This window comes from Hemitrygon akajei, chromosome 3 (assembly GCF_048418815.1).
Source record: "Hemitrygon akajei chromosome 3, sHemAka1.3, whole genome shotgun sequence".
NCBI lineage: Eukaryota > Metazoa > Chordata > Chondrichthyes > Myliobatiformes > Dasyatidae > Hemitrygon > Hemitrygon akajei.
In genome coordinates, this window is record NC_133126.1 from 141,849,350 (window position 1) to 141,866,154 (window position 16,805).

Genomic DNA, 16,805 nt, shown 5'->3' on the forward strand with positions numbered 1-16,805 from the left:
AGGTTCACGCAGCTTGACGCGTACCCCCTACCTCGCATCGTGGATATGGTCAACCAGATAGCTCAGTACAAGGTGTACTCGACAATAGATCTGAAATCCGCTTATCACCAGCTCCCCATCCGCCCAGAGGACCGCCCCTCCACAGCCTTCAAGGCGGGCGGCAGGCTCTATCACTTCCTGCGCAAATGGTGTCTCTGTCTTCCAGAGGGAAATGGACCGGATGGTGGACCAGTGCCAACTGAAGGCCACATTTCCCTATCTGGATAATATCACCATCTGTGGTCACATCTGGCCAGATCACAACGCCAACCTCCAACGATTTTTCCAAGTGGCCAAAGCCCTGAACCTTACTTATAACAGGGACAAGTGTGTGTTCGGAACCACCCGACTCGCTATACTTGTGTATGTCGTGGAGAACGGGGTCATTGGCCCTGATCCCGACCGTATGCGCCCCCTGTTAGACCTCCCTCTTCCCACCACTCTCAAAGCCCTCAGACAGTGCCTGGGCTTCTTTTCCTATTACGTCCAATGGGTCCCTCATTACGCAGCCAAGGCCCGCCCCCTGGTCAAGTCCACCACTTTTCCCCTCTCTGCCGAGGACCGCGTAGCCTTCAGCGGCATTAAAGGGGACATTGCCAAAGCAACGATGCATGCGGTGGACGAGACAATTCCCTTCCAAGTAGAGAGTGACGCCTCCGACTTCGCGCTGGCTGCTACCCTCAATCAGGCAGGAAGGCCAGCAGCATTCTTTTCTCATACCCTTCAAGGCCCTGAAATTCGGCACTCCACGGTGGAGAAAGAAGCCCAGGCCATAGTGGAAGCTATTAGGCACTGGAGGCACTATCTTGCCGGCAAAAGGTTCACCTTGCTGACCGACCAGCGCTCGGTTGCGTTCATGTTCAGCAACCAACAGTTGGGCAAAATCAAAAATGATAAAATTTTGCGGTGGAGAATAGAACTCTCCACCTACAACTATGATATCCTGTACCGGCCTGGAAGGCTCAATGAGCCCCCTGATGCCCTATCCCGGGGAGTGTGTGCCAGCACACAGCTCGACCAGCTATACACCCTCCATGCACATCTTTGCCACCCGGGGTCACACGATTTTACCATTTTGTGAAAGCCCGGAACCTGCCTTACTCCCTTGAGGACATCAGGACGATGACCAGGGACTGCCAAGTCTGCGCTGAGTGCAAACCGCACTTCTACCGTCCTGAAAAGGCGCAACTTATCAAGGCCACCCACCCCTTTGAGCGACTGAGTGTTGACTTTAAGGGCCCCCTTCCCTCCACCGACCGCAATGTCTACTTCCTCAACGTTATCGACGAGTACTCGCGGTTCCCCTTTGCCATCCCCTGCCCCGACAACACTGCCACGTCCGTCATAAAAGCCCTGCGCCAGCTCTTCACTCTGTTCGGATATCCCTGCTATATCCACAGTGATAGAGGGTCCTCCTTTATGAGTGATGAGCTGCGCCAGTACCTGCTGGCTAGGGGCATTGCTACTAGTAGGACCACGAGCTATAATCCCCAGGGAAATGGACAGGTGGAGAGGGAGAATGCCACAGTGTGGAAGGCCACACTTTTAGCCCTTAAGTCAAAAGGGTTGCCGGTCTCTCGATGGCAGGAGGTCCTCCCCGAGGCACTCCACTCTAACCGCTCTCTGTTATGTACGTCCACCAATGCCACCCCTCACGAGCACCTATTTTCTTTTCCCAGGAAGTCTGCCACTGGGACCACCCTACCGGCTTGGCTGACATCCCCAGGGCCAGTGCTGCTCCGGAAACATGTGAGGAGCAATAAATACTCCCCGCTGGTCGAGAGGGTTCACCTTCTACATGCGAACCCCCAGTATGCCTACGTGGTCTTACCTGATGGGCGGGAGGACACGGTCTCCATCCGCGACCTGGCGCCCGCAGGATTAGCAGACCACTACCCCGAACACTCCACGGTAACTATGAACCCTGTACCCGAGGTGACACCGTGCACACTTTGCCCCACACAGACTCCACACGACACTCCTATACCGGGCGTCTCGCACGCGCATATACCAGGCACACGCATGAGGGATCACTGACGCCTAGTGGGCTGACACCTCCAGTTAGGCCGGAACCAGCACAACCACCGTCTCTGGTGCAATCACCACCGGCACCTGTGCAATCACCACCGGTGCTACGTAGATCGCAGCGACAGATTCGACCACCTGATAGACTTAATCTGTAAATATACTTGTAAGAAACTTCGCCCCATGGGGACTCTCTTTTAAAACAAAGGGGGGGTGAATGTGGTGAACTACATATACCTGTCTGGACACGCCCCCCCTGACTGCTCCTGTGGCTCCTCCCAGTGACCATGGCTCCTCCCACAGACCCCGGTATAAAGGCGATTGAGGCCTGAGCCCTGCCCTCAGTCTCCAGGATGTAGTGTGGTGGTCAATTGCTGCTTGTTCCTTCTTCCAGTCAATAAAAGCCAATATCTTGTCTCTCGTCTCCGAGAGTTATTGATGGTGCATCAGTATGGTGACATATATGTACTTTGATAATAAAGTTACTTTGAACTTTGAAAATGCATGTGAAGAGCTATTGATGTGTCATGGAGAGTGGTCTGAAGTCTGAAGTCCACAATCATCTTGAAGCCTTGTCCATGTTGAGACTCAGGTTGTTGTTCTCACATCATTTGATAAGCCTCTCTGCCTCCTCTCTGTTTGCCAACTCGTCATTGGTGTCAATGAGGCCAACCGCTGTTGTATCATCAGCAAGCTTGATGACATGACTTGAGCTGGATCTGGCTGTGCAGTCGTGATCAGCAGCTGAATGAGCAATAGCTCTAGGGGCAACAGTGCTTGGTGTGGTGGAGCTTGAGAAATTGCCACCAACTTGGACTGACTGGGGTCTTTCCATCAATAAGCCCAAGATCCCATTACAAAGTGGGGTCTTGAATCCCAACTAGAACAGTTTACCCACCAGCCTCTGATCATGGCAAACATAGAGCTGAAATTGATGAACAACATCCTGGCGTATGAGTCATTAGTCTCTAGGTGGGACAGAATGGAGTGGAGGGCCAGTGAACCAGTTTGAGCAGTAGGTGAATTGGAAAGAGTCCAGTGTAGTCTGGTTTAGGCCAGTTACCATCACTCTCTTGGGCATTGCAATGATGCCTGTTGCCTTGAAGCCTGCAGGGATATTGGTCTGATACAAAGGTACTTTGCTCAGTTCTGGTCACCTCACTACCAGAAGGATGTGGAAACCATAGAAAGGGTGCAGGGGAGATTTACGAGGATGTTGCCTGGATTGGGGAGCATGTCTTATGAAAATAGGTTGAGTGAACTCGGCCTTTTCTCCTTGGAGTGACAGAGGATGAGAGGTGACCTGATAGAGGTGTACAAGATAATGAGAGGCATTGATCCTGTGTCAGAGGCTTTTTCCCAGGGCTGAAATGGCTAGCGCGAGTGGGCACAGTTTTAAGGTGCTTGGAAGTAGGTACAGAGGAGATGTCAGGGGTAAGTTTTTTATGCAGAGAGTGGTGAGTGCATGGAATGGGCTGCTGGTGACAGTGGTGGAGGCAGATACGATAGGGTCTTTTAAGAGACTCCTGGATAGATACATGAAGCTCAGAAAATAGAGGGCTATGGGTAACTCTAGGTAATTTCTAAGGTAAGGACATGTTTGGAACAGCTTTGTGGGCTGAAGGGCCTGTATTGCGCTGTAGGTTTTCTATGTTTCTATATCTGTTAAGACCTCTATTAGTTGGGCTGCAAAATCCCTCAGCACTTCACCAGGCATGTTGTCGGGCCCCACAGCTTTGCTTATTTATTAACCCTCCTGCTACCCATTATTTTCTGCCAAAGAGAGAACGCTAAGCAGTAAAATAATAATCATCCTACAAAGGATTGAAAAGGGTTTAAAACAGAAAAAAGGCCTTTATTTTGGCCTAAAATTTATGCATCTAAACAGATGTGATAAACTGGTATTGTAGTTATGTCATTTCCTTCATGGTCTCCTAGCTACAGATTTAAGATGGGACGTAGTAGGGGATTCAGAAGTTATGGATTTATGTGAATATACCAGATGTTAACTCAAGCAAGAATGAGCCTTCAGTTTTTAATGTTAATTGCAAGCAGGAATCTGTTTAAAATTAAAAGGGCATCTTTGTAAACAAGAATTGTGCGGCATGCTAACAAAGTGACTAGTGTAATGTTACTACAGCATCAGAGACCTGGGCTCTTTCCCAGCATTGTCTGTGAGGTGTTTGTCTATTAAACCCATGGCAGTGTGGGTTTCCGCTGGGTTCTCCACTGTCCTGTCACGTTTCAAAGACGTACGGGTTAATAGGTTAATTGGCCACATGGGTGCAACTGGCCAACACAGGCTCATTGAGCTGGAAGGGCCAGTTACAGTCCTGTGTCTCCAAACAAAAATAAACAGTACTGTCTATAAGACTATAAGCTACTGACCAACAGCAGAAACTGGCAGCTCAAGAGATTTCAGCAGCTTGTTTCACGAACTGATAAAGCCATGAGCCATTGTTCTCATATGTATCAGCCAAATATAAAACAATGCTAGTTGTCCTCCTTCAAACCAGGCAACTAAACACTGTGACAGCTAAGTTATTTAGTTATGTAGTATATCAAACATACTCATGGGTCATAAGTATATTTGATTTGTCCAGGAATGATTGGGATATTTGTGTACCAGCCAGTCAGCCTTCAGAACACTAATCTGGGGAATCTGTGTTCTCTGTCCTCACAAATTGTTAGACCACTCATATGAAGCACCTTGTTCCAGCAAAGGCATTTGCAGAGTTATCTTTCAGTTACAGTGTGTTCCCATTGTAAATGCGTAATTCAATAGAACCAGTTTTAGTCTCAAAATATTGAAGTAAACAATGTCAGTCTAGTTATTGAAATTGCATCAAACCACTTAAAGGAAAAAATTCGCTTTATTTATCACTTACTCATTAAAACATCAAAACATTCAGTGAAATGCTTCACTTTGCATCAACAACTGAAACAGTATGAGGATTGAGCTGGGGAGAGCCTACAAATACTGTCACACTTCCAGCCCCAACACAGCTCGTCCACAACTCACTAATCCTAACCCTAATCATCTATCTTTAGAATATGGGATGGAAGTATAAAAGTTTCAAAGTTTCAAAGTTCTCCAAGAGAATGCACACCTGTTGTGATGAATAAAGACATTTTAGATCATAACTACAAGAGGTATAACTGTAATTGCTGGAATTCCAGAGCAACATAGTCTGAAGTGCTGGAGGAACACAGCAGGTTGGGCTCCATCTATGGAACGGATGTTTCGAGCAGAAACTGCTCCTCAGTACTGAAAATAAAGGGGGAAGAAACCAGAATAAGAAGGTTGGGGAGGGGGATTAGTACAACAGAAGGTGATAGGTGAAGCCAGGTGAAGGAGAAGGTAGGTGGCTGGGACAGGGGTTGAAGTGAGAAGCTAGGAGGTGAAAAGTGGAGAAGGTAAAGTGCTGAAGAAGGATTCTGATAGAAGGGGACAGTGGACCATGGGAGAAATGGAAGGAGGAGGACACCAGAGGGAGATGATGGGCAGATAAGAAGGAGGGAAAAGTCAGAATTGGGAATGGAAGAAAATGGGGGGGGGGGGGGAGAAACTACTGGAAGGAGAAATCAGTTGTCGTACTGTCAGGTTAGGGACCACACAGACAGAATATCAGGCATTACTCCTCTAACTTGAGAGCGGCCTCATCTTGGCAGTAGAGGAGGCCATGGATTAACATGTTGAAACAGGGAAAAGCGGATTGGATTTAAAACAGATGGCCACCGGGAGACATTGCTTGTTGCAGATGGAGCAAAAGTACTCGACAAAGCTGCCCATCACCCAGCTTCTGCGACTTGGTTCAGCATCACAACAGACTGACTCCTGGGGATTTGGCCACAATTAAACAGACATTGCACATTTCAATGAGTTCAGTGGAATGCTGGAGAGCAACAACTAGTATCTGCAGTTACAATCAGAGAATCTGAGCATGTAATCTAATGAGATGTCAGTGGGTTTGTCAGGGCTAATCAGGGCTTTGGTGTAGAGGAGAAGAAATGCTGCCTAGCACCTCAGTTAGGTGGTTTATTTCTCTGGGATTAATTCTATCCACATTTGTTATTTCCCCACACCCATGCTTCTGTTCACATATCAGTCAAACTTCACCATGAAATGCACATCTAAAAGTTATCTCTTCAGGAATATGATTATGGGCAAACACACTCACCGTGAAAGCTTTCACCGACAGGCCTACCATCTTTGAAATTCAGGGTACTTGGAGGCACATGATAAAATATGCCGCAGTCAGCATGGTTTCCTCAAAAGAAGAGCTTGCCTGACAAACTTGAAGAAATAACAAGCAGGATGGACAAAGCAGAATCGGTTGATGTTGTGTACTTAGATTTTCAGAACGCCTTTAACAAGGTGTTGTATATGAAGCTGCTGAACAAGCTACAAGCCCATGGTATTACAGCAAAGCGTGTGGATAAAGTAGAATGGATAATTGACAGTGGCTGATTGGCAGGAGGCACAGAGTGGGAATAAAGGGAGTCTTTTCTGGTTGGCTGCTGGTGTCTAGTGATATTCCACAGGGCTTTATGTTGGGATCGAGTCTTTTTATGTTATATGTCAATGATTTGGACGATGGAGGAACTTAAGGTGGAGTGTTATATGGGGGGCAGGGTTTAAGAGTCGGCACAACATTGTGGGCCAAATGATCTGTACTGTGCTGAATTGTTCTTTGTTCTTTGAATTGATGGCATTGTTGCAAAGTTTGCAAACAATATAAAGGGGAGGGGCAGGTAGTTTTGAGGAAGTAGAGATGCTACAGAAGGACTTAGATGGATTAAGAAACAGGGCAAAGAATGGCAGATGGAATACAGTGTCAGGAAGTATACGGTCATTCATCTTGGTAGAAGAAATGAAAGGGTTGACTATTTTCTAAGTGGAGAGAACATACAAAAAACGGAGGTGCAAAGGGACTTGGGAGTCCTTGTACAGGCTTCTCTAAAGGTTAATTTGCAGGTTGAGTCTGTGGTGAAGAAGGAAAATGCAATGCTAGCATTCCTTTCAAGGGGACTAGAATATAAAAGCAAGGATGTAATGTTGAGAATATATAAAGCAGTTTTGAGGCCTCATTTGGAATGTTGCGAGCAGTCTTGGGCACTTTATCTTAGAGAGGATGTGTTTGAAACTGGAGAGGTTTCAAAGGACGTTCATGAAAATGATTCCAGGATTGAATGGCTTGTCATATGAAAAGATTTTGATGGCTCTGGGCTTGTATTTACTAGAATTCAGAAGAATGAGGGGTGACTTAATTGAAACCTATCGAACGGTGAAAGGCCTTGATAGAATAGATGCGGAGAGGATGTTTCCTCAGGTGGGTGAGTCTAAGACCAGAAGATACAGCCTCAGAATTGAGGGGCATCCTTTTAGAATGGAGATGTGAAGGAATTTCTTTAGCCAGAAAGTGATGATTCTGTGGAATTTGTTGCAGAGACACCTGCGGAGCCTATGTATGTATGTATATTTAAGGCAGAGGTTGATAGATTCTTGATTGGTCAGGGCATGATGGGGTATAAGGACAAGGCAGGAGATTGGGACTGAGAGGAAAATTGGAACAGCCATGATAAAATGGAAGAGCAGACTCGATGGGCCAAATGGCCTAATTCTGTTTCTATATCTTATGGGAAATACATTGAAGGGATTCTGTGAGTTGAAAAGAGCTATTCCCTACTTTGTTGTTTTTTCAGTCCAGTCTGTGGTGTTGATTGTGCTACAAAATGCAGCTTCTGGGAGCCTGGAAGAGACTCAGAAATTCTCTTTGATGAAATCCTGTTGTTTGCTTCATTCAGTGATTGCTGTGCATGTTTCCTAGAATGGGGCTCTTGTCATGTCATCTGCTTCCTTCACTGCATCATCTAATCATTGTGAATTTTCAGTCCTTTCCCACTGCACAGCAAGAGCAGTAAGATGAGGAAGAGGCAGAGCATCAGGATGGCAGCAGACAGATATTACAAGGGCCAGCTTTGTGCATAATATCAGGATGTGCCTTAAAACCTCAAGGCTCTTTTGATTAACCAGTCTACCAGCTCTGGTCACAAACCAGAAGACTATCCTTGCAAATTGCCATCTGTTAAAAAAGTAACCAAAACTAGGCACTTGTTTATGAGGGCTACCTTTGCATCTTAGAACTGTTAGTAAACCTGCATCGTACAAAGTTGAGACATTATCTCAAAAGCTTATGCAATTTATAGAAGTCCTCTTAAACTCTTAGTACTCTATCGACATCTTTTAAAAATGATTGCATTCCCTGCTTTTTCATTAGTAAGCTTTCAGAAGGAGTAAAGGAGAAGGGTTAACAAAATGTCTATTGAAAGTGAGACCAGGGAAGTATAGCAGAGCATTTAGAAAAACTGAAGTTAATCAGGCCAAGTCAACATGGCTCTCTGAAATGAAAATCTTGTCTGATCAATTTATTAGTGTACTTTGATGATGGTGCTAGTGAACAATGGTACAAAGGTGACATGCTCATGACGGGTCATGAAGAAACTCCTTTGCTTCTTTTACATCTTCTTTGTATTTCAGATGTGTTCTGCTTCTTCCAGAGCCCGTTGTCTACATTCTGTTGGCGTGTCTTCTGGTCGATTGGCGATCTGCTGCTTTTCTGACTTCAGGAGGGTTCCGCAAGGCTGCAAACGATACGAGCGGCATGGAGGCTAGGAAGCCCAGAGGCGGGCTGTGAGCCCATTATCCACCCCATCTCCTGCCGGTTAAAGCAGGTTCAGAGTCGAGTGAGTGTTCAGCCCCATCTATCAGCCTTACACTCACTGCTACTGGAGGAGGGTGTCTGCATCCGGCCGTCTCACTCACTCCTCTTGAGTTCAAGTGATCTCTCTCTCTCCCTCGATGCCGTTGGAGGATGGTGCTGGAGTGAGGTTTAATCGAGGCGGTTTGTAGATTGGACTCTAATTCACGTGTGATGTGTTGTAGTCTCTGATTTTTCCTGTTCTTTTGCTGCTACTTTCGGGTGATTTTGAATCAAGACGGCTTGCAGATAATGAACACTGAGCTGAACTGAAATATGCCTTTCGATTTTGTATTTTATATTCTGCATTTTTGCTCAGTTTTTGGTTGCTGTTTGCGTGTGGGGGGGGGTAGGTGGGTGCAGTTTAAATTTTTTCTTTGTATGGGTTCCATGGCTCTTCTTTGTTTCGTGGCTGTCTGTGGGAAAGTCGAATCTCAGGGTTGGATATTGCATACATATTTTGATGATAAATTTTCTTTGAACCCTTTTAAGGAGTAACATGCTGTATATCAAAGGAATCCATTTGCAATGGAGTTGCATCAAAGTCTGTGAAAAATAAAAGCTCAATGCTGCAGGAGATAACATATTAGTGTGGACAGAGTTGTTTCACTGCTTGGCCAGGTGTAACAAATGGCAAGTGCTCCAAGGGCACTATCATCTCCATCGTGGGCACTAGCCTCCCCACCTTCAAGGACATCTATAATCGGCAATGCCACAAGAAGCTGGTATCCATTATTAAGGACCTCCCATCATCCAGGACATGCCCTCTTCTCATTTCTACCATCAGGGAGGAGGTAAAGGAGCCTGAATTCACATGCTCAACATTTTAGGAACAGCATCTCCCCTCTACTATCAGATTTCTGAATGTACCATGAACACCGCCTTATTTTTTCTCTCTGTTTGCACAACCTCTTTGTACAGATTTCTTATTGTAACGTACATGATTTGTTTTTACGCATTGCACTGTAATCCTGCCACAAAACAAAGAAGTTCAAGTGATATAATGTGATAATAAAGCTGATTCTGATTTGACAGGTTACATACAGTAAGTAAGTTGCATGGACTATGATTGCTAAATTTGCTGATGGCACCAAGAAAGGAAAGTAAGTTTTCAAATTGACATAAGGAAGATATGGATTACTTGACTGAGTGGGCAAAGGTCAGGCCAATGGTATGTATTTTGAGGAGATTTGAAATTGCCCATTCATTTGGAAAAGTGAAAATGTACTTCATCTGAATTGCAGAGCTGTGGTATATAGGACTAGGATATCCTGGTGCTCAGTTTGTAAATGACTAGTCTGCAGCAAGTAATTAGGGAAACTAATAGAAAGTGTCCTTTCTTTTAAATGGAATTAAATATAAAATTGTCAAGCTTAGGCTTCAGTTCTATAGGCTGTCTTTGAGATCACATCTTTGCTTATTGTATAGCCTCCTTAGTCCAGGCAAACTTATTTCAGTGCAAATAGTTCAGCAAAGTGTTACTAAACTAATTATTTGAATGGAATGTTTTGCCTAATTGTGAAGGGCTGCAAAGCTAGACTTGCATCTATTGGAGATTGAAAGGAAGTAATATCCTCAGGAGTTTATACAGAATGTTAAAGAGGATGTTTCTTCTTCTGAGAGAACCTGAAGCCACGGTCACTGTTTAAATCTGACTGACTCTTCATTTAAGAAATTTCTCTTTCTCTCTCAATTGGTCATGACTGTTTGGAACTTCCTTCCTCAAAAGATGCTGGAAATAGAGTAGATGAATATTTTAAGGCAAATGTCTATAGCCACTCGATAAGCAAGAGAATTAAAGGTTACCAGAATTAATAGAAATGCAGAGTTGTGGTTACAGTCAGATCTGGCCTGAGCTTATTGAAAGGCAAAGCAGGTTTGCGAGATTGGGCAGCTCTCTCTGTACTTAATTAGCATGTTCAAATATGTTAAACAGTTTGTTAATCGAAGCCTCTTAACTCATTCCATCACAAACATTGAGAACGCTTGGAGGAGAATATTAAAAAAACTGCAGTTAGAAAGAACATTACAAACTTGGCAAATCTCAATATTTAACCTTAAAAAACATTTTTATTTGTACTCTGAAATAACAATTAGGTTCTTGTGGAAGCTTTGGGTGAAAACGTATGTTATTTGCTAACTTTATTATGAAAAAGCAAAAATATGAAGGCTTAGATTTATTAGGGATCAAACATAAACATCCATATTTTGTGAAAATGCGATCTATTTAATTTATTTTTGATCATCCTTTACAGGGTTGGCAACACTCAGAGGTAGTGCATAGGGATTAGCTGACTGAAAAGCTCTTTCAGTTCTTTTTGCGCAGACAGGGCATGGACATCAATTCCTCATTTGCATTGTTGGGCCATCCACTATTTAAAGTCTTGCTGTTAAGGATCTGAATGCCTTATCAAGCAGGTTCCAGTTGCTAAATACTCATTGCTCCAGAGAGCACAGATGGTTGAAATTAGTTGGAAAAATCAAGGCCACAATGTACATGAAACAAGCCATATCTCTGGAGCAAGACAAAACAGGATCTTCAATCAGATACAGAAACATCTGCTGGTATTTTTAAAAAAAACATACAATTGGTTTGTTTCAGTGCTTACCTCAAAAACTCTGTTGTCCTTATTATATTGAACCACATCCATGAAATTCCCAGCCAATGTCTCCAATAAATAAGCAGAATCCATTCCGGATTTTATTTCAAGTGGGTCACATAACCTGAAATGGTGATGGTCAATGGTTTGTGATTTTAAAAGAATAGTATGTTGAAAAGTGGAATAAGGTATACTTAAGTTTAAATTAATCTAGTGTCACATGTTGAAGTGTTTACTATTTTGTATGCAAACAGTCTTTTTGCCTTTCTATAAAGCACCTACCACTGCTCGTTAAAATATTTTACTGCACTGTACCTACATGCACAGTTACAAGAACAGTAGCATAACGGTTAGCCCAACACTATTACAGCACAGGACGTCAGAGATCAGGGTTCAAATCTGATTTCATCTGTAAGGAGTCTGTGGAACGTATGAGTTTTCTCCAGGCACTCCGGTATCCTCCCACAGTCCAAAGATGTATCAGTTGGTGGGTTAATTGGTCATTGTATATTATTCTGTGATTAGTCTAGGGTTGAATAGGAGGGGTGGGGATTTGAAAGGCCAGAAGGGTCTACTCCCCACTTTATCTCCAAATATAAATAAGTAAATAAACTTTCAATCACCCACCAATAGAAGTCCTTTGGACTTAGATCCAAAGCAAACATACCACCTATAAATCACAGAGGAGAATTCTCAGTACTCTTACTCCTATAGCTAGAAGAATAAGGTATGAGATTGGTGAAATCTGGATACTTATGCTTTAGAAAAATGCAACTGAGAAAAGACACCATCAAACAACAAAGCAAATTGTAACTACTAATTCAACTTAAATTTGTATTTCAGGAAGAGATATACTTACAAAACCTGTATTTACAACAATTATCAGGAAGTTTCCTTTAGAGACAAATTTGGTGAGTATAATTGTCCTCACTAATCGGAACTGCTGAAGTGCGTGTGGTAAGAACACTTCAGAATTGAAATGGAAGGAATAGCAGAACTTTGACCACAAGTTATGAAGGAAAATCAATACCATTCCAAAGCAATGTATACAAAATGCTGAAGGAGCTCAGCAGGTTATGCAGTATCAGCAGAATGGAATAAACAGGTGAAGTTTTAGGCCAAGCCCCTTCATCAGGACTGGAAAGGAAGGGGGCAGAAGCCAGAATGATAGCAGAAACCAGTTGAAAGGGAAGATGGGTGGGGGAGGATTTGAAGTTAGAAGCTGGGAGGTGATAGGTGGAAAAGGTAAAGAGCTGAAGAAGAAAGAATCTGATATGGGAGAACAGTGGGCCATGGGAGAAATGGAAGGAGATGGGGGACCAAAGGGAGTTGATGGGCAACTGAGGAGAAGAGGAGAGATAAGAGAGAAGACAGAATGGGGAATGGAAAAAGAGAGAAGGAAGGGGGATGAAACTACCGAAGTTGGAGAAATTGATATTCATGCCATCAGGTTGGATGCTACACAGATGGGAAATGAGGTGTTGCTCCTTCGACATCATCGTGGCAGTAGAGGAGGCCATAGACTGACATGTCAGAATGAAAATTAGAACGTTAGAATATTAGAATGTTTTTTGCAAGAACAGGCCATTCAGCCCAACAAAACTTGCCAGATTCCTATTCACATAGTGTGTTGAAATAACTATTGAATTTAGACTTGTAAGTGTCTAAGGTAATACTCTCAACGATACAACTAAGTAGTTTGTTCCATGTGTCTACAACTTGCCGTGTAAAGAAATGCTTCCTACTGTTAGTCTGAAATGTCCCTTTAACCAGTCTCCACCCACGGCCCGTGTCCTTGATGATGGATTAATTTTGAAGTAGCAGCTGGCATCCATCTTGCTTATACCCTTAGTAATCTTGAACACTTCTATCATGTCTCCTCTCATTCTACATTTACTTAGGCTAAAATTATATAATTCTTTCAATCTTTTTTTCATAGCTCATACCTTGCAGATCTGGAATGAGTCTAATTGCCCTTCTCTGAACACTTTCCCGTGCCTTCACATCCCTTACAATAACATAGACGCTAATATTGTACACAGTACTCAAGGTGTGCTCTCACAAGTGCATTATACAGCTTATATACAATCACAGACCTCTTTAAGTACCCTTTGATATATGTTGTCTGGCCCTGGAGATTTATTAACTTTCAGCCTTTTCAGTTGAAGCAGGACCTCACTTTCTAAGATCTCTAAGTCACTTAAAACAACCTTATTGTTCTCTACACTTACTGGCATATTATGTGTTAAGAGTATCTGCTATGTCCTTCTCTGCATAATTTAGCACCCGACTATTATTCCTAACACACTTAACTTCCTCCTCAACTTTTCTTTTACTGAAGTATTGGAAAAATCTCTTGGAGTCAATTTTAGTATTATCAGCAATATCCTTCTCAACCTGCCTCTTGGCAATCTGATTATCCTCTTGACTCTAGATTCATAATTCCGTATGCCCTATGGTTAACATCATTACTATTTTTTTGGTATTCCTCATTTAGCTGTCTTAACTTTTTATGTATATCTTTATTCATCTTTATTGCTTCTCCTGGCCTTGGGTATGAACATTTCTTGCACAGTGTGTATTCCTCTTTAAATCAACCCTGTTATTCCTCAACTGACTCAATGTCAAGTAGTTCTTTCCAGTTTACCTTCTGAATTCCTTGCTGGATCTGCAAAAACTTTGCCTTTCTGAAATTCAATTTAGTGGCTTTGGTTTTTAATGATATACTCTGCCAAAAAACTTCAAGACTGACAATGTTATGATCGCTTGTTTTTAATGGGTCAACAACTTCCACACTCAAAATTCTATCCTGATTGTTACAGAATCACAAATCTAGACAGGCCTCCCCTCTTGTTGGTGCATTAACACACTGGGTCAAAAAACTATCATTCAATAACTCAGTGAGTTCACTTCCCTGTCACTGGGTTCTACCACTCAATATTTGGGAAATTAAAGTTACCCATATCAAGAACATCACCCTCAGCTTTTTTAATATTCTGCTAGAATAGTTTATTAAAATCACTATCAGCATTAGGGGGTCTATAACACACACTCGATGTTATTCCTTTATCCTTATAGCTTTCAATTCTCAGCCAGGTATATCCACCAAATCTTGATTTATCTATCATAAGCAGCCTCACATTTAAATTCTCTCGTGTATATGGCTACTCCTCCAGCTTTATGATTTTGCCTATGTTTCCTAAGTAAAGGATATCCTTTAATACTATATTCAATACCATCCTTTGAGGTCTGCCAGGTTTCAGTTATTGTGATTATATCATACCTATAAGCACTTGGACATAATTCCAGCTCTATTATTTTATTTTTAATACTTATTGCATTTATACAGGCTATCCTTAGTCTATTACTGATGATTTTCATCCTTTTCTGATCCATTTTTAAATTTTTGAAGCCTGTAATCTGTTTATGTCCTAATATGTTATTCTCCACTAAGGTGTTTAAACAGTTGAGCCTGGCCTGTTCTAAAGTTCTCTTCTCTCATTCCCTAGCTTAAACAGTCCTCAACTAACTGATGCATACACCTACCTCATACATTAGTACCCCTCTGGTACAGGTTCCATATGCTCCAAAAGGCACCCATTGTTCGATAAACCTATGTCCCTCTAAGCTACACCATGATTTGAGCCACGCATTAAATCTTCTAATCTCCTCCATCTTACCCGGACTGGCATGTAGCGCAGGCAGAAACTGCGAGAATATCACCTTCACAAACAAGAAAAAATCTGCAGAGGCTGGAAATCCAAGCAACGCACACAAAACAATGAGTTTCTCCAGCATTTTGTGTGGTGTATTGAGAAGACCACTTGTCAGTTCTGCTCCTAAGCTTCCCACCTAACTCTTCCAAATTTTCTTGCAGAAATGACAGCCTGCCCTCTCCTACGTCATTTGTTCCGATGTGAACAGTGACTACTGCATCCACCCCAGCTCTGGCCAGGAACTTATCTACTTGTCCAGGGACGTCTCCTACTTGTGCTCCTGGTAAGCAACACAATATGAGACTCATTGTTAGTCCACACCTGATTCTCAACACCCCACCCCCTCCCCGGATAATTGAGTCCCTTACTATCACTACCTCCTTTTTATGGGGTTTACGTTCAGGATTAGAGAGGGTCCTGTGGGCTCCACCTGTACTGCCTACCACCTCTTACATTTCATGGTCGTCATCGAGCATCACTAGATGTTCCAAAATTGTTGGACATCTCCATCTCGGGGGTTGACGCCCCTGGACAGTGTGCACCTCTTATCCTGCACTTCCTTCCCAAAGACACCCACCTGACTCGTTCCTTCTGGTCTGGACTCACAACCCATGGCTCTCTTGAGGTACCCACCATCTCCCTAAAGGACATCTGGAGCACAACTGCTAATACTCTACAACATTGCCAGTCAGTATTGGAGTATAAAAGTTGCATTGTTTGCTGTGTAACCAAAACTATGTAGTCAGCTTTGAGTTTGCTATTTGCTATGCATGTATCCAATTTAGTAGGAGAATGAAATCTTAGGAATGTAGGAGATAATGGTGTGTTAATGAGAGGCTAGCTAAGAGATGTAGATTAAGAACATGATTAAGTCAATGGGTAGAAACAATAGTGGCGGATGTACTTGTGATACGCAACTGTAGACCGATTGGATATGCTAATACAACTAAACCAGGAGATTGCTATAAAAATTGCTATGTACAAGGATCGATGGGCAATCTGCGACAAGCTCAATGACTGTCTCAGCTTTGATTTGCAAATTAATACTTCTTGAAGAATCTTCTGCGTCTCCTGGTCGTTTGTGGGGCACAAGAAACCACGACAAAATTGGTGACCGTGACAGGACCGGAAAGAGACCCGCAGAAAGGAAACGGCAGATTGGGGATGCTTCCTAGTCCTCTAGGGACCCCCACAAGGCTAACAGAATTAAGGGTGCACCCAAACGAAAGTTAAGCGCTTTTTGCGACAATTTGGACTAAGAATTCTGTTGGCTTTGGGGGAGGTCTTGGAGTCTCAGAAGTGTGGAACCACTGCTGAAGGGTCTCTCCGGTCCAAAGAATCTGGCAGAATTGGGGGTTAACAGGAGGCTCAGAGGATTGCTCAAGAACACTGCCGTGAGGGTAAGTACAAATAAACTAATAAGTTAAGTGAAGAAAAATTCCACGTGGTGTTGGTAAGTCCCTGTGGATACCGCTTCGTATAAAACAAAGGTCTGAACGGGCAGGAAAAGGGAAAATAGAGAAAATCCTTGTGGATACCGCCTTAAGAGATAAGGGTCTGATTAGACGAAGTGCATAGAGAAAATCCCTGTGGATACCGCTTCGTATGAAACGAAGGTCTGAACGGGCAGGGAAAGGAAAAATAGAGAAAATCCCTGTGGATAC

General features: G+C 43.2%; 1 protein-coding gene across 1 annotated transcript in view; it reads right to left on the reverse strand.

The window, feature by feature from the left end:
- Positions 1 to 16,805, reverse strand: part of prss59 (serine protease 59, putative) — a 75,689-nt gene that overhangs the window by 18,143 nt on the left and 40,741 nt on the right. Inside the window, exon 6 of the mRNA XM_073039015.1 lies at positions 11,435 to 11,549. Coding sequence (XP_072895116.1) covers positions 11,435 to 11,549 — 115 coding nt within the window. The remainder of the gene's footprint in view (positions 1 to 11,434; positions 11,550 to 16,805) is intronic.